Source organism: Tyto alba, unplaced genomic scaffold (genome assembly GCF_018691265.1).
Source record: "Tyto alba isolate M040663 unplaced genomic scaffold, T.alba_DEE_v4.0 Super-Scaffold_48, whole genome shotgun sequence".
Taxonomy (NCBI): domain Eukaryota; kingdom Metazoa; phylum Chordata; class Aves; order Strigiformes; family Tytonidae; genus Tyto; species Tyto alba.
Genome location: NW_024881324.1, coordinates 8,406,527 through 8,427,377, shown reverse-complemented (window position 1 = coordinate 8,427,377; position 20,851 = coordinate 8,406,527). Strand labels below are relative to the sequence as shown.

Below are 20,851 nucleotides of genomic sequence, written 5' to 3'. Positions count from 1 at the left end.
CTGGTCCAGAACTGAAACTCTATTATTCCATTGCATTTAACATCATATTTAAAAGAGAGGCCAGAGAAATCCAAATAAAGTTGTCTATTTTATAAAAGAGACTATTCGGCTCATCTTGCTTCATTATTTAGAATGCTTCTTTAAGACTGAACCACAAAAACACGTGTTTTTCCAGGAATGCAGAGATGTGCAAAAAAAGCAGCTAAGAAGAATTCAAGGTGCTATCCCACTGAGATGAAAAAATTGAGTTGTCCTCACAACTTCTCAATACAAGGAAACTGTTTCTCTGGGTAACACAACAGAAATATATTGTCTGATTTCCAATAGTACATAGGCAGATAACGTGCAGTTTGTCTTCCCCCCCATTCCTCTTCTAGAGGATTACTCAGCTAAGTACATAGACTTCCCGATGACAACTTCACACAGGATTCCAAATGGTGACTTCCCAAGTAAAGGTATCAAAAGAGCAGTGGAGAGCACTGATGAAGCAGGAGGAGGAAAACAAAGTCACAACGAGCGATTTGGAAATAAGCAGGTAACAGAGGCAGGAGTACGGCTAGCAGAAGTAAGAAGATGAAAAATACCTTCTATTTACCATTTTTGAAACCCGGGCATTTCTCCACAATGCAGAACTTATCCAGCCAGAGAAACTAAAGTCATATTAACAGAAACCAAAATTACAGGCAGCAACAACAAAAAAACTAATTCCTTTTATTTGTGGCCTTGCCTCTGTTCCCAGGCCTTTTTTATTTTCAGCATGAGGAACTGAAGGGAAGGGAAAGGGAAGAGAGAGAGAACAGAAGGTAAAAAAGATACAGAGCAAAAAAAAAAGGCAGGGGGGAGGGTATTCGGGGGAAAATGCACTTCAGACTCTGTGACACACTTGGCTAAAATGAGGTAAGACCCAATTGGCAGCTTTTGAATATACGACCCTCCAAAGGCAAGCTGTCAGCTCGATAACAGTTGAAGGAAATAAATGGACAGCTCTGAACTGTTCTGAAACTCTTGCGTAATGAAGTTACAGTTTCATCCTGGAAGGTGGCCAAAAAGCATAAATCAATGAGCAACCAACCTTGTATCATATTTATCACAACAGTAATAGTCATCCAAAGGTAGGTTGTTTATTAAGGCCTCGTAATATCTGCGTTGGTCCACCAGAACGTCAAACTGACAATGAGACTCACTGTGCCGAGAAAACGTGGGCAGAGGTACTTTTCAGAAGTGACAATAAGGCAGCTCTTCAGCCTAGTCCAGGAAGAGCCAGACATGTGAATCTTTTACAGAAAGAACAGTGAGATTACTGACCTTGCCAACACAGAAGAGCTGAGAAAGTTTACTTAGATAGGCATTAGACAAGGCAGGCACTGGAAAATATCATGAAATGAGGCTGTACAGCAGAAAGTTCTCCTTGCTCCAGAGAACTTTCTCATGCCGCAGCATGAACCAAGTATGAAATAGAAGAATTTAAGACGATAACTGAAGTTTTACTACCGGTAACCCCGAGAGCAGACACTTGCACCTTCCAAGAACCTAAAGGTCATGTCATTGTGGAAACACTCTTGGTTTCTCTCTAGGGACTTCCTGCACGAACAACCAACCAAACCAATTTAACAACAACAAAAAAAAATGCCATGCAAATGACAGCAACCTCGGAGATGCAGATTTAAAACCTTGGTTTTGACAGTTTTATATTCTCTTATCTATGACAGGATTAAGAGCCCTGATAACCAGTCTGCTATAACCAAGATTTTCCTTACTAGATATTGTCCTAGTTTCTAAGCTAAACAGTAGGTTAGTCAGCCAGTCTTATAATTGTTCCTACAGTCTTTTGTCTCAAATAATGCCAGCTAGTCAATCTTCTTTCTTACATGTTTAAAAATTTATTAGATATTACTTCTTATTTCAAAGGGTTGCCTCAAGAGATCACCTATTACTTTGTTCTTCTCCTTAACTAGTCTATGCATGGGCTTAACATTATTCATGTGTGTTGAAATTAAACTATGTATTAACTCCCTCAGATCAACTGCAGATCCTTGCTTTTATTGAAGAAAGTGATCTAATCACTGAGAAAGTCAGTGAATTGAAAATTTGGAAACCAGCTGGAACTCTCTCAATGGCATTCTTCCACAGAGGAATGAGTTTTCAAAACTGAAGTGCTAGACTGTGCTGCTTCAGCTTTGTAACACGTGGGTTCCTGATTAAAATACTGGGTCTTCTCTGGTGGGAAAAAAAAAAATACCTGGAAATTTGGGGAGCATGGAATAAAGGAATAAAGTGGTACAAAAGTATGAAACCTTTAAGGAAAAAGTATAGCCTTTCAGCCCAGATGCGATTTACTGCTCCATGGGAACAGAGGAATGGTGATACATCATCTATACAGAGGACAGTTGAGAGCAAATTTCAAAACACCTTCAAAAGCATGCCTGAACAGAGATCTGCATTGTCTTCTTCCAAAGACAACAGTATAGTATACTCATGTACGTTCTTCCACTGTAAAAGATGAAGAAGCACTTCCCTCCTAAACTATCATGCTTGTCAGCCAAGCTTGTAGCTGATCTTCTGAAGGCATGACCACGACACAATGCTGAGGGAAAACATGAAAGTAAAACCAGCAAAAATACTGCCGAGATGGCTAAAGACGGGGACAGTGGCAGGACCTAACCGGGAACTCAGGGCAAGCCGTCCTCCACACGAGCAGGACTCCAACTACGGATATATATCCTGGCCAATTTTCTCCCATTATACTAACCTTGGTTTCACAAACTGTGCCGGAGGGCAGGTTAGCTCTCCAGAGATGAGCACACTCCTGCTTCCCTGACAAAGCCCCAGATGCAGCTGCAGTCATGCTTGTAGCATGCAGGCGATAAACTGACAACGCTTTGAAGCACCTCTGAAAAGAGCTCACGTGAAGGAGAGGGATTCTGCAGAGCTGATAACCAGGCAGTCCCTCAGTCGGTACCACATACCTACTCGCGGTTATGCAAGGTGAACAGGGAGATGGAAAGGATAGAAAGGAAAGAAAGAAGCAAAGGCATATCCAGAAAAAAAATCTCCCAAAAAGCTAAAAAGCTTCTGACCGCTTTGCCAGGGAATCCCTGCGGTCAACTCAATGCCATTCCAGAAGGGAAAACAGGACACGTACAGAGAGGCGAGTGGATGGGAATGCTGCTCCTGGTCCCATTTAGGCCAGGAGGCAGAGGCTATCAGGAACGGCCTGACCGGTCATCAGGCATGAGTCGACATGAAGTTATAATGCATTAAGAGATGGGCTCTCTATAAGGGGAAAAAAAACAGCAGATTCACCACTGGCAGGATCTGAGAGAAGTTAGCGAAAGAAAAGGAAATAATACTTTATCCCTTCAGTCTCCTCCATCCAAATTAGTGAACCAGTAATTTCCAAAATGCCCACAGGGAATTAATTTCACTGCATCCTTAACTGCAAGAGTCATAAAATGACACCACAAAAGGAAGAGGAATCAACAAGAATACAAGAAAATATGCTTGTGAGGAGAAAAAAACATTATTATCTACAACATAAACACATTCCCTTCTTCTACATGATACACCGTCAGCTTTCATAGCAGCCAGGCGAAGTAGTATTATAATGCAATACTAAGTAGGGTATGGAGAAATTATACTACCCAGAAGAATTGAAGTGACCATACTTTTCTTAACATATTTATGCCAAAAATTGTATTCCTGCTCTCCAAAGCAACAGGGCCCAGAAATCATTTTACCCAGTCTGCCACCCAGCCTGGAAGAAACCTGACCACCTTTAGTTATCCTGGAAGGCCATACTCAAATGGAGACTGCAGAGATCCTTTCAATAATGGAAGCTACGCACTGTTTTTTATGGCTGGTCAGTCATGTCACATAATGCTGCTCTTGACTGAAAGAGCATGAATATTAATGTCTTACAAATAAAAGCCTTTAATGTATGTGAATTATGAAACTAGCTTTTCCTGAATGCTCACATCAGCAGGATTTGATTTCCCCAAAGTTCATAAAAGGACTGTAAAAAGGGATGAGCAGGGCCACGTTCTACTTTTCCTCCACAGTATTTGCTCATTAACAGTTTGCTGAGCCTTGCACAATGTTAGTACACAGCCAGTATTTTCTATACGCAACACTCAAATTCTGCACGCAGGCCTGAGAAACAAGTAGCTGTAGTGCAATCCTTCCCCTTCCAAACTATTTCCTATGGAGCTGCGCCCAAAATGAACTGCAGGAACCCCTCCTCATCTCCCCTCTTTGGACTTCAGGAAAAAAAAAAAAAAAAATACTGCGACATTAGTTTGTTTTGCTTTCTTGCAAAGAGATGGCAGCAGCTTTGTAAGAGCTAATTTCCTCAGAGAGGGACAACGTGGATAGAGGAGAGCCCAATCAGAGAAATACAGAGAAATGAGAGAAAGATAAAAGCATGGGACTGGAAGACAAGGGCGGGGGGGGAGGAAGTGAACTATAAAAAAATACCAGTACTATGCGCACATGGACACTACAATAAAGAGAAGATTAAAGAAAGAAAAGAAACAGTTATTGCATTTAAATATTAAGATGCTGGAAAAGCAAAAAGAAACAGTTCAGGAGAAAAAAAAACAAAACCAAAACCAACAACAAACAAAAACATGCAGGACTACATCTAGTAAAGCCATTAAAACCATTAAATGGCTATCACCCTCTTAGAAAACTAACACTCCCGCTTGCAAATACTTGCACACACTCTTACACAGGAATGGCAAAATCTCGAGCCCTGAAAAGCACTTCGGCATGTGCTTAACACACAAGGCTCCCAAGTACTTCAACTGATGTCAGTAAGAGTAATCATACATTTGAGACAGGCACGTGCTACAGCGCCTTGCTGTATCGAAACTGAGGATGCAGTTCCACATGTCTTTTTAATCCGCAGCAAAGCCAATGAGGTCCTTGTGCCCCACCATTCCCTTAACTGTGCCACTAAAAAGTCTTTGCAGGCTTACACTGAAACCAGACCATTTAAAGGTGGGGAAGGTGGGGGAAGAAAGGAGAGCATCGGCATAACTACTTTTTAAGCCTGATGATTTCAGTGACCCAATTTCACATGCAGCATTTTAGTTGTATTGATACGGTCAAAGCACTATACCATGAAGGAAAGATCAGCAGGGTCACCACTGCTGGCTTCAACGCTGAGAAAAAGGCATGTGATGCCACATCCTGATGTTCTTATAATTAAAGGAAACCTTGGGTTTTGTAGCTTCTTGATTTGGCATGGTCTGGCCTTCTCACACTACTTGGGAACCTGGGGCAAAAATGCATCAGCACTTCAGTTCCCTTGCACATTCAACTGACACAAGTGGTTTTAACAAGAGAAGCTATGTGAACTTACTCTTCATTAGCACAAGATAAAAGAAATAAAGGCATACGAAATTTCTGGAGGAACTCCGTTCTGTAAGCACAGGTCCTTGCTGTAGCAAGCAGAACGGTACACTGGCTTCACTTCCATGATGGAGCTCTTGTATTGTGGGGTGGCTGAGTGTGACTGTTGAATTTAAAGAGTACTTTTACCACATTTAGCAGTGGAACTCAGCTTCCAGTAGCACAGCTATCTTATTTTCTCCCCCCTTTTTTCTTCTCCTGTTTAAGTTTAAAATTTTCCAAATCCTATCTAAGCAAACATAAAACCTAACAATAGTAGTGCCTTTTTAATCCTCTTCTAACGTATTTTAGTCACAACAATTTAGTGCCACAATAATTTCAAAATTATTATGGCACTACCATGACCACAGGCACAAACACCTTCAGCTTCATTTTCACCTGCGTGGCCTAACTTCGTTTCAGCCTTATTTAATATTCACCATGCTTCCAGCAGTAGGACAGTACAGCAAAATACACGCACGAACAATCTTGAGAACAGACAAGGACAGCTAATTTTGTTTGCTAGGAAATAAAACATATATCTTGACTCCTATTTAGTCATAATTTCACAGCCCATTTAAGCTCACACTATTGCTAAGAGAAGCGATCCTACCCCTCCCTTGCCACTTCATTTTGTGTCCCTGCAACACTTTCCCCAGACCAAGTATTTTTACAGCTACATTGCAAACTGCAGTATTAAATTAATTCACATTAAAAATCAACCGTATTTTGTCAATTCAGTTTTAACCTGGAAAGTCCCCAATCTGCGGTGGGAGTTATCACCCGGTACACATGTTGGCCTGCAGAAGAGAGGGGGAACAGGCAGCCAGAGGAAAGCTAAACCACTTGTTTCAGTGCAGTGCAGGCTTACAGCGATCATAAAAATGCAGCATTAGGCAGCTTACTGGTCTCCACATTCACAAGGTCGTTACTGAAGGCAAAAGCTACACACAGGATATTCTCACCACAGATGGGAAGAAGGGGACAGTAAAACTGGACAGGACAGCTTCTGTCAATGGCTACTTCTTATTTTTGGTAGTTTTTGTTGGTTCAAAGCATCACAGGCAGACTTGAAAAAATGAAAAAGCCAGCTTCAGAGTTATTTGTCATTAGGACAATCATTATTTCTTCCAAGTTATAAATAATTCACAAGTTACAGTTACTGTAACATGCTGTAACTCCAGCTTTTAAGTAACATGAAGCCTCTTGTCTTACAAAGTGATATTACTGTGTCCTCATTATATGTTGAATAACTAGAACAAAAAAAGTAACATTGGTAAAAGCTTTTCAAACTTTGGAGGCCTCAGCAGCAGAAAGAATACCTTTTTACAATCTTACTGGGGTGTAGTACAGCTTTTAATAAATGATTAGAGGAAATACTATTCTGACACATTAACTTCTGCTTTACATCCAAAACTGAAAGGGACATTCCCTGGTCTCAGGAAGCCAGTCTGCACAATGGCAACAGGCCATGAGAATTTTCATCATTATCACTACTCTTCAAGTTTGGGGGAAAAAGTGACTATCAATCACAAAACCACATCTCAGGCATCCCTCTATGTCATCCTTCCGTGAAAAGCACTCAAATTAAGGCCAGTCATTTGGAACATCACCCAAAAAGGAATAGCATACAACACCAGCTTAGTTACCAGCCAACTTTACAAACAGTAACAGAAAACCTTCTTTTTGCTTGGCTTTGAGTTTTGTAAATTCAAAAGTCTAGACCAAGTTTTGTAGGGCTGAAACCAAAACAGAAGCAGTTCTATTTTTTTTCAGCTCGAGTTGAGTTAAGAAGTTAATTGATCTGGCATACATGCAGGGTTGGAAATTTGTATTACGGGGTTTTTAGCATGCACACTGCAGCTGAGAGATTTGGCTTACAACTTTGATGTACCAAAAAGAACTCTGTGGGACAAACTGGCTGAAAGTAATATCCATTAAATAAAAAAGGTGAGAAAGAAGGAAACATATCCCTTCTCTAAATCACCCTTAATCTGCCTAACAGGCACCTTATAAAAAGAAAAAAACTATAAACATATGGCAGTAGCCTGCAGCAACTTAAAAATCTAAATGCAATTTCGAGGCTATGTACTTTCGGGGCATAAAGACTCCCAGTTTTAACACGGCATAGAAAATGATATGCTAAATGTAACAACTAATAAAAGTAGTAATAAGCATCTCCAAGAGTGAGACCCTGGACAGACTCTTGTCCAAAACTCATAGTTGCTGTCCATTTTATTGGTAGCAACATCAAAAAATACTTGTACATTGCAATTCACTTGACTCGCATGCTTTACATCTTCAAGTTTCTCTTTGTATTTCTTAAAAATGCAGGCCATTCTCAAACGTAGCTAGAAAATTGTTATTAGCTGTTTAAATGGAGTTGTCAGGGCCCGGGGAAAACTTAATTCCTGTCACTGAGGAGCCTCAAAAACTTACTCTTGGTTGGACTCCCCAAAACGCAGCGTGACCAGCCAGATGCCTAACATGAGACTAAAGTTTACCCGAAGCAATAGCAGTTTGTTTTTTTTTTTTTATCCAGAAGAAAATAAAGCACAACCCTCAAAGAGAAAGTCTTTCTCCTAACATACAAATGTGGGAAAGGGCAGAGAAGACCATCCTGTTCTTGTGGGCGATAAAGGAAAAAAACGTCAAGTCAAAATGCTATTAATGAGGTTGTCCAGAAATATTAAGGAATATGTATCTCTATCCACTCACATAAACCTGTTTCCAAAATAGGCACAGAGCTGATTCCCTTATGTGTATAGTTGAAAGAGCTGATAATTTCTCCAAATTCACTCCCATCGTCCTTAATTTAAAAGCATGCATTGCTTCAACACTAATCTGCAAGCAAAGCTAAAAATGAATTGCTTGCAATATACAGTTATCCTAACTTGGCTCAGACAACACAGTATCAAAGTGCAAAACTAAGATTAGTAGATTATGTCAGAGTGAGCTCCCATGGTTTATTTTTGAACTTTATAAGTATCGTTAGCCAGTCATCATAGCGTGTGTGTGCCAAAACACACTCGTCTCCTGCAACCATCACGTCATCCAAAAGATGTCAGACCAGCAAAGCAAGCTCAACAAACTGAAAGAAGAGCGCAGGGAGGTGAATACCGCAAGCCCTCCTGGAGCACGGCAGCAGGCCACAGTTTCTCAACTTGATTCTTATTATTTGCATTTCTTCTAGCCTTTAGGAAGTAAAAGCATTATAGTAACAGCCACGGAGCCAAAGCTGCCTTTTTGCAGAGCAAATCAAGGGAAGAACGTGGCAGAAAAGACCGCAAGAACCCAAGCAGGATAGACCAAGCAGATTACACATTACAGAAGAGAAACATTTAGAAAGGATTAAGTCATGCCCCTCAAGTGATGCAATTATAAATGCTTCTGGAGGCATCGTCACGTTTTTGCTAAACCGGTTTTAGCAGTGTCAAAATGTCTGACTGCAACTGCAGCAATCCTATAGGCACTAAACCAAACCTGACCAGAAACTACTCTTGCTCCCCAGGTCTGACCCAGATTCAGAAAGACCTTAGTACAGGTTTCTCGCTTTGTTTTCGGTGCATTTTTTTAAATCAGACAATCCCATTTTTATGCCTGATGAAAGGAGGTTTTGTTCGCCCAGATAAGCAGACGGGGGATGCGGTTTATGTCACGTCCGTCAAGGATATTTGCCGCAGAACTGCTGAAGCAGTTTCAGATGCCGCTCTCTCCCTACGCGACCCGGCGGCACGACGATTTCCATCTGAGCGTTTTCCCCTCGCTTCCGTGCTCAGCCAAGCCGGTCGCTCCGAACGTCCTTCTGCAGCAGCATCAATTGAAGCCGATAAACTTCGCGGGGGAGCAGATGGGGCACCCTCACACCATCCCTCTGCTCGTGGACTGGGGGGCTGCCAGCTCCAAGCCGGGAGCCTCGAGCCACGGCGTGTGGCGCGGCAACGCTCTCGGCCACCGCTCAGCTTTGCCACCGCTCGCGGGGCGAGTTCAACAGCAGCATTTTACAGCTTCGGGCCCTTCGTCGGTATAAGGAAGAGACAGACAAAAAGAAAGCACACGCAGAGGGGAAGAGAGCTCGCATATTTTCAAACAAGCCCTCGCTGCTATAATTGAAGGGTTTATTCCTTTCCCACAGCCCACCACTGGAAATACCAGGCCTCTGCCAGATTACTGAAGGAACAACATCAGAACAGGATGTCATTACACGAGGGAAAGTGTGAAACCCGAGCAAGTGAAATGGCAAATGGTTTTAAACCTTCTACCTACTGATTCATTGAGAAAACGATTTTGTGACTGACTGAAACAAACCCACCCCTACAAATGAAAACCAAGAGTTCCCAAATAAAACCTGCCCGTTAAAAACCAAGAAGGATCACATCCAATATTCCCAGTAGTAATGAGCCAGCAAAACAACCAACCCATCAAAGATCTAAGAGAACACCAAATACATTTTGGCAAGCATATTATTTCCTGTATCTGAATTTCAGCGCCAAGTACTCCTCACATACTAGACCTGAATTTTACAAGCGATTTGCAGCTTTTAAGTTTCCTAGTGGCTTCCTACCACTTAAAAATGCTTTAAATAAAAAATGGCAGAAAGTATAAAAAGTATATGCATACCGTTCACTTGGGGATCAAACTTCAGGTATGTTTTACCCTTTTCCCTAAAGTCCTAACAACGGGTTAAGAAGGGGCTTTGTGTTGAGGGTGAAGAGCTAGATCATAAAAGCTGTCAACTGAAGTTTTGGCCCATAGCATAGGGACATTTAGGGCCATCAACATGGGGAAACATTTAAGGGAAGCTCAGGTTTGGCAACACTGAAATTTGAATTATTAGACTTGAAAGTTAATGTCCCGTTAATCTTACACAGAGGCAGTCAAATCCATCAGCACTATTGTTTTCAGACTGTCTGCCCACTAAGGCAAACAATGCATCATTTACACTTGGTTTACATTTATAGTTGGGAAGAAAGCCATGCAAAAGACTAGGGGGAAAAAACAGATTGTTTTAAATGCAAATTTGGATTTCACAGCAATGCATGTATTCCTCTGCAAATTCCACATCTGCTAAATCACACAAAAGCTGGGTGCCTGTAATAAAAAGTAATAAACCTGTCTCTGCTTTTCCTTTCCCTACTTTAAAATTACCTTTAAGCCTCCCTTTCACTTGAGTGCTGCAAACTGGAAACTTTAGAAATGAAAGCAGCTGGTGTTTCCCCTCCCTCTCCAAGTTCAAGTTGATTGAATTCAGTCACTATACAATATAAATGGCCAGAAAAAACCCACCCTCAAATCAACCCCAAAAAACATCTCCCTCCTCCTCAAGAACTTTCAGTTATGTTCAAACCAGGAAATATCAGCAATGTGTATAAACAAAATATAAATTTTAAATCTGGAGTCTCTTTAGCTTCACACTATGAGATTTAAAAATTGACCTACTTTATGTAATACACCCACAGCTGAGTCATCACAGTATCAACTGGTCTCTATCAGCTGCAGGGTATGATCATCACTCCAGAAAAAACAAGCATACATACTGAAATGCCTCTTTTATTTTATTATTATGTTAAAAATTCACTGTTAAGCTAACAGTCCAGACCATAACTGGGGAGGGGAGAAATCCTGAAGAAAGTAACTGAACTGCACAAACTAGTCCCTGTATAGCAGATGCCATGCCTCATAGCAAAAGCCTGTAAGCTACAGGACAGAATATTGGATGAGGCTGCAGAAATACCGCAGTTCCATCTCTGCCACCGCTACAGTATGTAGCTTCAGGCAAGTAATTTAAACTTCTTTCTGTTTCATCAAACAATAAAATGGAGGGAATGCTACTGCCTTACAAAATCAGCTGACGTTTATACCATACTTTAGCATATGCATAACATCATTAGCTGTTATTTCACATCTACAGAAAAGGAAGGGGTAATATATTTTTAATACTGGCTTAGTAGGCCTCATAAGAGAAGGTGAAAGTGCTTAATGAACATTAGAAACTCTTCACAGGGGCCTTGATTCATTATAATTCACTCTGAACAGCATCTTACACAGACTCCTGGCTCACAGTTCATCAGAGCGAGCAGGAGTTCATTAGTATCTCAGGGCAAAGCATTTGTTGATATCAAAAAGCAAATATTCCTTAAAAAGTATTTTAATTACTAGTTTCTAGTCACACACTAGCATATAGCCACTTAAAACATAATGTTGCAGCCTCAAGAGACCAGGAGGTTAAGAGAACTTAAACTCAGTTCTCAAGTACGGCTAGCATCCTCACACTGTTAGCTGAAGTTACACATATGGGAAAAAAAAATAATAGTTGAGCACGCTGTGCTGCTGGAATTGTTATTGCAAGCCTAAAAAAGACCCAGTACAAGAAAGCCTCAGAAGGGTTACGTGAAATAAGATGCAATGTACACTGAATACTACCTCTGCTGCCACTGGTGTATTTACATTATTTCTTGTAGGAAGTGGTCAAACTTAAAGCACGCTGCCAGTTGTGGGGCTGCGGGAGAGAAATGAGGAAACTCCCACAGGAAAAAAAAAAAAAAAAAAATATAAAGCAGGGCAGGAGGGTCGGGCTGAAGCCCTGGGGTGCCCAGGGCCACACAGATGTCCTCGACTCAGGAGGAAGTGGTGCTGCGTGGTCACCGTCCCCCACTAAAAAACCCCCTGAGCCCGTTCCCAGCTCGCCCAAGCAGGGAGCATTGTTTCAGAGGCTGCGGCGCTGGCCGGGGCTCTCCTCGGGGGTCTGCAGCACGCTAATCCCGGGCAGGCCTGGCCGGCCCGCCGGCCGAGGGGCTTACCAGGCCGTCCGTAGGTGAAGCGTGTCACCTCATGGCAGACTACAGCACTTTTACTTCTGCAAGGACAAGGAAACAAATCACACGAGGCGACAGCAGTGACACGACTCCTTAATTATACTTTGCCATCTGCTACCGTGGCAGGACTGTGCAGGTATCTTCAGACAGTAATCCAGGTCTGATACTCCGAGACCTAAGCCAGCAAGAACAGAAGATTTGCTATTCGGCATCACAAAAACGGGCAGAAAAACGCACCTGTGAAATTACGCTTAAGACTTCAAAGCTTTTCATTTAAGAACTATTAATTCCAAGCGCATACTGAATGCAGTCTGGCTTCTCGGCTGATGCTTTACAAAGCTGTCAGTTTTCTGAGGCTTGAGCCAAAAGGCAATATTTGATATGTAAAGATGTTTGAGAAGGAGGAGGGTAAAGTGAGAAGAAAGATTTGTATGAGTCAGCCATAGTTCTTTTAAAAATTAAGTGATAGCGCTTTTAAAGCACAGAAGAAAAAAAAAAAAAAAAAAACGATGCATACACGGATTTCCTCATTCCTGGGTTATCAGTCGCAAAAGATAACGCTCTCAAAGTTTAGAACTTTTAATTGCAACCACTTATGGGGGGGGTGGGAGGGAGCCAAGCCCCTCGACGGCAGCCAGCAAGGCGCAGGCTTTACTCCATTGTTCTCACCACCTTTTTGTTTTCAGAATTTCCCTCACCAATAACCTAAAAGCAGCAGCACCGGCAGCCTGAACCGGCCCCGCTGCCGGTTTTGACAGCCCACTGCCACGCGTGGAACCGGAGCCCACGGGAGCGCCCACTCGATGCCTGCGCAGCTGATGATGGGGGGGGGGGGGGGTGGAGGGGGGCGGCACCCGTTTTGGACCCTGGCTCCTCACGGCGGGGCAGCACCTCCAGCGCAGCCCCTCACGGGTGGGTGCGAGCAGCGGGGCCGGGGGACCCGACGCTCGGCAGGGTCACCCACGGCGGGGCTTGGGGTGCCTGGTGCTCCGGGGTGCTACCGGGGTGGGGGGTGTTAAATGCCCCCGCGGAGGTTGTTCACACAACAAAAAGGAACGGGGGCGGGGGGCGTCCCGGCGTGCTCCCGCCGCGCCCCGAAGGTCACGGGCATGAGGAAACGCGCCACGCGTGTCCCCCCCCACGCCGTCCCCCCCCCCCATCCCTCCGCGCAAACCGTGTGCGGTTAACCACCCCTCCCACCCCGAAACCGGCAGGGCCGGGGCCGGGCGGCCCCGCACCTGCTCACCTGGCCCCGGGGTGTCGTTGTCCGCCCCCCCCCCCCCCCACCACCTCCGCCCGCCCCCGCCGGCCCGCCTCGGCTCTGACGTCACGCGTGGGGGGGGTGTGCGTGTGCTGGGGGGGGGGGGGGGAAGCGCTGAGGCAAACGAAGATTCCACGGCGCGCAGGCCCTTCCCTTTGTGACGTCACGGGAGCAGGGCGAACCTGGCCGGGCGGCGGCGTGGCCGGCGGCCCGCGGGCTGCCGTCACCAGCCCCGGCAACCTGTTGCTGCTGCCGCCCGAAATTACCAAAAAAAAAAAAAAAAAATAATAAAATGATAAAAAAAAAAGGAGGGAGTGGAGGAGGGAAAATTAATAAATAATTAATAGGTTTTTTTAAAAAGGGTGTGTTAAAAAAAAATAATAATAAAAGCGCCGCCGCGAAGTTGCAACCGGGGAGCACCCGCCCCCGTCCCTCCCCCTCAGGGCGCGGGGCGGGAGCGGCGCCGCATTGTTCGCCCCCGCCAGAGCAGCGGTTTGGGGGCGATCCCCCCCCCCTCACACCCACACCCCCCCCCCGTTTGGCCACCCCCCCCTTCTCTTTTAATTATTAACACCGCGGTTTCCTTCCCGCCCCCCCCCCCCCCCCCCCCCCCCCGCCCCGCTTTTGTCTGCCTGCCTGGGAAACGTGGACGCCTCGCGTGTTTCGCCAGACTTTCCACCCGCCGTTCCCGTTTCGATGCAACACTTTAAACTCGCCGGCCCCGGGCTCCCCGCTCCTCTGCAATGCGGATGTATTTTAATTCGGAAATTTCGAAAAGGGGGGGGGGGGGGAGGAGGGAGAAAGGAAGGGGGGGCCCAGCTCCCAAATACCGCGCAGCCCCCCCCTCCCCCTCATGACACCCCCCCCCCGGGCTGCGTTTCAGCGGGGCGGGCAGTCGATAGCGGCAGTCAGCTGGAGTCTAACTGCAGTTTTTACCAAATCTATAGAATAGCGAGGGAAAGTGTCCCGAAGGTCACCCTCCCTGCCAAGAAACACCCCTCGCTGAGGAAAAAAAAAAAAAAAAAAAAAAAAACGGCACAAACGACAGGCGCGATATAAACTACAACTTTTAAAGCCTCGCACCAAAACACACCCGCAAGCATGGATTTATATCCCCCCCCGCCCCCAACAACAAAATGAAGAATATTTTTTTTTTGAAACGTGCAGATAGAAATCATTATTCGCTCTACTGCATATTTGGCTAATTCCCCTCAGTTTTTCCAAACGTAATGAAAAACTCCCCTATGCCAATCAAAACGTAACTGGAGCACGAACAAAAATCCAACTATCCATCCACATTTATACGTTTAAAGGATTAGACAATTACAAGGGATTGGTTAAGCGGTTGAATAAAGAGAAGCAGAAATACAACCCGGGCTGCGCTGGATTAGCCCAAATTTTCGAGCCATCATCATGAATTATTTTAAAACTGTACACCGAGCCATTTTCCCCATTATTCAAATCAATCCCGAGGAAAGCGTTCCCGGTAACGCGATCCCCGGCTCGTTCGGTTTCTATCGCAAGGGAAGAGGGAAGGAGACGGTCGCAGACAGGAGATGGGATGTGGTGGTGCGAGAAACGAGCTCGCCATAACGAGACACTCGGTTTCAACTTAAAGGGCTTTTCAGCAACCGCCGCCGCCGCTTCACCAGGCGGGGATACACACACGCAGATCAGCAAAAAAAAAAAAAAAAAAAAAAAAAAAAATCCGTCTATACAAAAAATAATACCTCCTTTCGCATGCAAAAGCGCAATATTAATACAACCGCTTGAAAATGCAGTTTCGTGACATTATCGCGGCAGCCCCCCGAGCTCCCCCGCCTTTCATCTAAAACTAGATTATGATTGTGTCATTTGAGGTCAATACATTTATTCACTGGAGGAATCGCTACACAAATCTGGTTTTATAACCAGACTGGATAGAAGGTTTCCCCGTTAAAAGGGGCCTCTGAAACTCCCCCACCACACCGCAGAAAAATAAAATTCAGTATCACATTTGTTTCGAGAGCCTTATAGCTGCAGGATTAGCTATAAACTTGACATTCGCTGCCATTTCCTAAAATTGGGAGTCAAATGATAGATGTTATGACCACTTACGTATTTCTTTTGAATTATATTCCTCTTGGGTCTTTCTTTGCTCATTCTGGTATCCAAATTCTGATTGCAAAAGGGGACAATTGCTTCATGAATTAAAGCCGCGACAATTTAAAAAAAAAAAAAAAATACCGAAAAAATCCTGGGGGGAGGGGGTTGTTTGTAGTGGTATCTTGTAATCCGACTTTCTTTCCTCACAATGTGATTCTCCTAGCAATAAATCCGAGAAATGGGGGACGAAAAAAAAAAAAAAAAAAAAAAAGACGAATGCGAAGGAAACAAAAAAAAAAATATCACTTTAGTGAAACATTATAATGGAAAATTTCCCCCTAAACATAAAAAAGAAAACGACGCCCTTGATATCCCCTTTTCTCTTTCTCAAGCCACCTAAGCGATCTGCAGGTCCTTAGTGTCAGAGCTGTAGTTACATCTTGGAGGAGGAGAGGGGGCCGAAAGGAGAAGATAAATAATCAGAAAAAAAAAAAAACAAAAAAAAAAAAAACAAAAAAAAAAACAAAAAACCAACAAAAACAGCAAAACAACCACAACGCTGGAAGTCACGTTTGTGCCGCTGCAGCAGGGAGAGCGGCTGAGACAACTCCAGCGGCGGCGGCGGCTCCGGTGGCGGCTCCGGCGGCGGCTCCGGCGGCGGCGGCAGCGGCAGCAGCGGCGGCGGCGGCAGCGAGGGCTGCACGCACCGTGTGTGTCTGCGCTCCTCCAGCTCCCCCCTAACCAATGAGAACAGCTCTCCGGCAGCAACTTTAAATGGACCTGGCTCCTTTTTTTTTTTTTTTTTTTTTTTTTTTTTTTTTTTTTTTTTTATAATATATATGTCTGCGTGTGTGTGTGCGCGCGTGTCTGTATATATATATATATATGTACACACACGGGCACACGCACGCACACACACACATACATACAACCGCTTAGGGCCTGGCTTGAACTCCCAACCGGGACAGAAGACGCAACGCCCACCTCCCACCCGCTCCGCTGCGTTCAACGCACGCAACAGGCCTCGCTAAACACCTCATGCGGGTCAAGCGTCACACGCTTCCCTTTCACACATACCCCCCCACACTCCTTCCTCCTCCTCCCACCTCTTTTTTTTTTGCATTTAAGCGCGGCCACCGGCCAGCCAAGGTCGCCGCCAAGCCCTGCGCCGCAAACCCGAGAGGGGAGTTTGGCGACGGTCCCTCACCACGCAGCACGCTCGGTCGCCCTGCCCTGCCCCCTCCCCGCCCCGTAGCCGCCTCTCCTCCCCTCCCGTCTGCCCGGGGCTTCTCCTTCCGCTCCGGCCCTGCGCCCGCCGCGCCTCCCCCCGGCTCGGGGGCACGCACCGGGGGCGAGGGGGGAGGGCTCCGCCGCGCTGGCAACACCTGGCCTCGCCGGTGGGGGCTCCGGCACAGGGCCCCCCGAGAATCGTCCTTGCTGGCGGGAAAGTTGTAGTTCCCCTCCGCCACAAAATGGCGACGGCGGGGGAACTACACCTCCCGGCGTGCCCTGCGCGGCCCGCCCGCCCGTGCCCGCCGCCGATTGGCGGCTGGGCGAGGAACCCCCTTCGCGACGCTCGCCCTTTCCTCCCTCCTCGTCTCTCTCTGTTGGTTCCCCCCGCTCGGCTTTGCTTGTTTTCCGCCCCCCCCCCCCCGCCTCTACCACCGAGGGCCGCGGGAGGGGGGGGTTCTGTGTGAGGAGCGTTGCGGGGTGTCGGTGCGGAGGCTCGGCCAGGCTTGGCCGGGCGGGCGGGCGGGCGGTGGAGGAGGAGAAGTTTGTTGGGAATCGCTGACGGGGAGGCAGGCAGGCGCCGCGGGAGGCTGCCGGCGGAGCGCGGGGATTAACGTGTCTGGGTTGGGCTGGGAAGCGGCGGCACGAAACTTCGCGTCTGTGGGCTGCGCCGGGCCCGGCCGCGGGGCCGCCCGCCTTGCCTGCCGGGCGGTGTCAGCTCAGGACAGGCGGCCGGGCCGGGCCGGGCTGGGCTGTGCGAGGCTCGCCGCCTCGCCTCGGTGTGTCTCAAAGGTATCCTGAGGTCGCGCCTCCTCCCTCCTTCCCTCCCACCGAAACGCCTCAGCTGGGCTGCCCCGCGGCCCCCGGGCCGGTGGTCCGGCGTGCCGGGGAAAAGAACCTTTTTGTGTGGATGTGTGCTTTTTTTTTTTTTTTTTTTCTAAAAAAAATAAAAATATCCCCGGCTCTGCGGCAGCGAGCTGCGGAGAGCCCAGCAGCAGTCGGCGTCCGTCCCCTCCCTCCCTCCCTGCCGCCCCGGGAGGCCGGGGCGCTGAGGGGAGCGGGGTGCCGGGGCTGGGGCAGCGCCCGCTGGATCAGCTGAGGGGGGCTTGGAAACCTGCTGATTTTGAACCCGCAAGTTCAAATTCTCCATTCTAAAAATTATTTATTTATTTTTCAGTTACCAAAAAAAAAAAAAAAAAGCAGGGAACTGGGTGCGAAGTGGAAGATGCATCTCCAGCGAAAACACAGCGGTTCTTTAATGGTGGATTGCATCTCTTCCAGGGGTAGGGAGGAAGAAGAGATTTCTCTGGTGAGGTATCACTGTACTCGGTGGCTGTTTGTCCTTTTCTCTGCAACTCACCACTAGCTAGGACGTGACATACCTCTATGCTAATGCCTACGTTTATGTAACTCTGTAGGGGCTTTGCCCCGGCTTCCAAATGCAGTTTATATGTTCACATCCCTTCCGAAGGGTATTACCTCTGCTCCCCTGCAGTGAAAACTTTCGTGTGAGGTTGTTGAGTAGCTGTACTCAGTCAGGAGAGCAGGATACCCAGGACTCCCCAGAACCTCGCTCCCTGGTTCCTAGCCTTCCATCTTAACCATGAGGTCATCCTTCCTCACTTGTGTAGATAAGCAAACATAGTGTTATCCCTTACCTTAGAAATACTATTCAAATCATGTTCAAGACACTAAATTCAAAAAAATCAAGTTATGTCATAATTTCTTAGTTTTCCCTTCTTTATGCTTACTACTAACCATTTTAGGGCTCTTTTTCCTAGTTTTGTTTAGTGAAAAACTGAAAAAAAATATCTATGCTGGGCCTCATCCAACAACAAGCATTTATGGTAATACTACTTGTGATAAAGTTAATCTTTCGAAGCCTTTTCTTTGGGCCTCTTGTAGAAAAATATATGTTATTTCTAAGTGTAAGTCTGAAGAGAGATTTTTGTTCCTTTAAATTGGAAATATGCACATTTCTTGTAGAGCTGTTTAACTTTCTGCCCTCACTTATTTTTATTAAGGTGTTTATGTAGCTTGAAGATCTAGGACATACTTGGAAGAAAACACTTTTGTCTTGGGTTTTCTTCAATTAATGATGATGAGTCTATGATATTCTCTCCCGTTCCAGGAAATGGTTTGGAAAGCCAGAAGAGACAAAGCTAGTCATTCATGTAATTCTAAGTCAACAACTGAGCAAAAGGTTCTTGTAGCAAACCTACCTGGCTTTTCTCAAATAACATAAGGTAGCGAAAGCAACTGTTTCTCCCCCTTGCTTTGGAGATTACTTCCTGAGTGTTCTTAAGTCGGTGTTGCTATGTTTGCTACTGGCTTTTGTGCCACGTGTTGAACAAGAGCTTACTGTCAGTTCAAACTAATGAATTTTCTCTTCGAGGCTGGGTGGCAGAAACCTTTTCCGTAAGTCCATGACTCTATTTACATCTGTGTCCTGTTATACAGGGCATCATATTATGTATATGCTGTGTATAGTGGATCTTGCCTTTCAGTTCTAGCTGGTGTGTGTTTCGGAGTCTGACCTTTTAAATACTGGAGCGGAACTGGCTTACAAAATTAATTAAATGCTGATACAATAGCAGTTTGTACCCAAGGTTAACTGCTGCTGTTACCAGTGTTTGCCATTACATTTTATCACTTTTTTTTTTTTTTTTAATTTGATAGCAAGTTTCATCCTGGATGCTTCCAACTATATTGTGCCTTGAAAGTGTTTGAGAAGTAACTAACGTTAGCATGGTAGAGTTTCTTTGTTTGCATCTCATTCATTTCTTCATTGTACATAATCCTTTTACAAGGAATTACACAGATCAATAAAGGAACCCCAAAACTGGATTTATGTGTTCTACAGTTAGTTTTTAACACCATCCAGAGTCAACCTTTCCAACAACTTGCAAAGGTCAGAACAGGCTCAGTGGTGTGACATATGATACTATTGTTCAAAAAGCTTTGGTGTTTTGTTTTGTTTTGTTTTTTGAGGGTGTGTGTGTGTGTGTGTGATGATATTGTGGATTATTTCTTTGCATGAGAATAACACATTTTATGCATTATTCATTTGGACTTGTATATACTAAACGTCCCAAATATCCTAGGTGCGTTTATCTCTGAGCAAGAGGTAAAATATGGTGACTTTCTAGAGCATAAGATAATCTTCTAGAGCATGATTCTGGTGAAAAGTGAGAGGAAGCTTCATTAAGAAGGAACCTTGGTGATACCTCTCTGGCTACCGGAGCTTTCATAATATTTGCCTGCTTCACTTCTCAATGCAGATAAAATCTGTCTGAGGTTATAGGAAAAACCATTAATCATAGGTTGACTTACATATGACCGCACTTCTTTTTTTAATCAGGGACTACTGCTTTTGACAGTTCCAAACTTGGAAGGCAGATGCATATGCAAAGTGGTTTGTGGTGTCCTCAGTTCTGGGGCAAGATTTTCAGTAAGCTAATGGGGAAGGTCCTGGTACAGATGCTGGTCAAAACAAATAAATGAAAAAGAATATTTAGTTCATAAGGAAAATGAGGATCTACTATAAACCAAAGCATAACCGTTTCAGGTTTTTTGTTGTTTCTTCTTTTTGGTCAAACAGATAAAACAATAGGCACAAGCAGGACGAGGGAGGCAGAAAGAACATGGGGTGAATTCGTGAGCCATAATTCACCAGTCTGCAAACAAAGGGCACGATTCCAGACAAGTTCAGCTATAAAGAGCCTTGTCTTGAGGGCAGGCTGTGATTGTGGACAGATGGCTGCTTACCAGTTCATAAAAATAATTTCTGGATACCTTTTTCCTCAACTGTGGCCTATCTACCTGAATTATGCATAAGAAAAGGCAAGATTAATTTCTCTAGCACTGAACAGGTTTTCTGCAAAGGGATGCAACTTTAAATTCTGAGATCTGATCTCTTGTGTGGATAAAGGCAAAACTTTTTTATCCTCACTGAGAAGGATGAGGGTGGGAGGGGGTTGGTAGTTTTGTGCTGTGGAATACAGAACTTGCTTCTAGCCCTAGAATCTGGTTGGTGATTCATGGAGATGTAGTAACATTTGGGAATTCT

The 20,851-nt window shown here is 45.2% G+C and overlaps 1 protein-coding gene across 2 annotated transcripts in view; it reads right to left on the bottom strand.

Annotated features, from left to right (window-relative positions):
* The window catches only part of JARID2 (jumonji and AT-rich interaction domain containing 2), a 223,709-nt gene extending 206,692 nt beyond the window's left edge, over positions 1-17,017 (bottom strand). Inside the window, exon 1 of one of the 2 annotated variants that reach the window (XM_042806804.1) lies at positions 16,899-17,017. Coding sequence is in view for 1 of the 2 variants with exons in the window: in XM_032987760.2 (XP_032843651.1) it covers positions 15,565-15,609 (45 nt within the window). In the remaining variant the exon portion in view is untranslated. Of the gene's footprint in view, positions 1-15,564; positions 16,375-16,898 lie in introns of those variants that run through there. The other variant, XM_032987760.2, reaches the window with a different exon arrangement.
* Between the last annotated feature and the right edge of the window lie 3,834 nt (positions 17,018-20,851).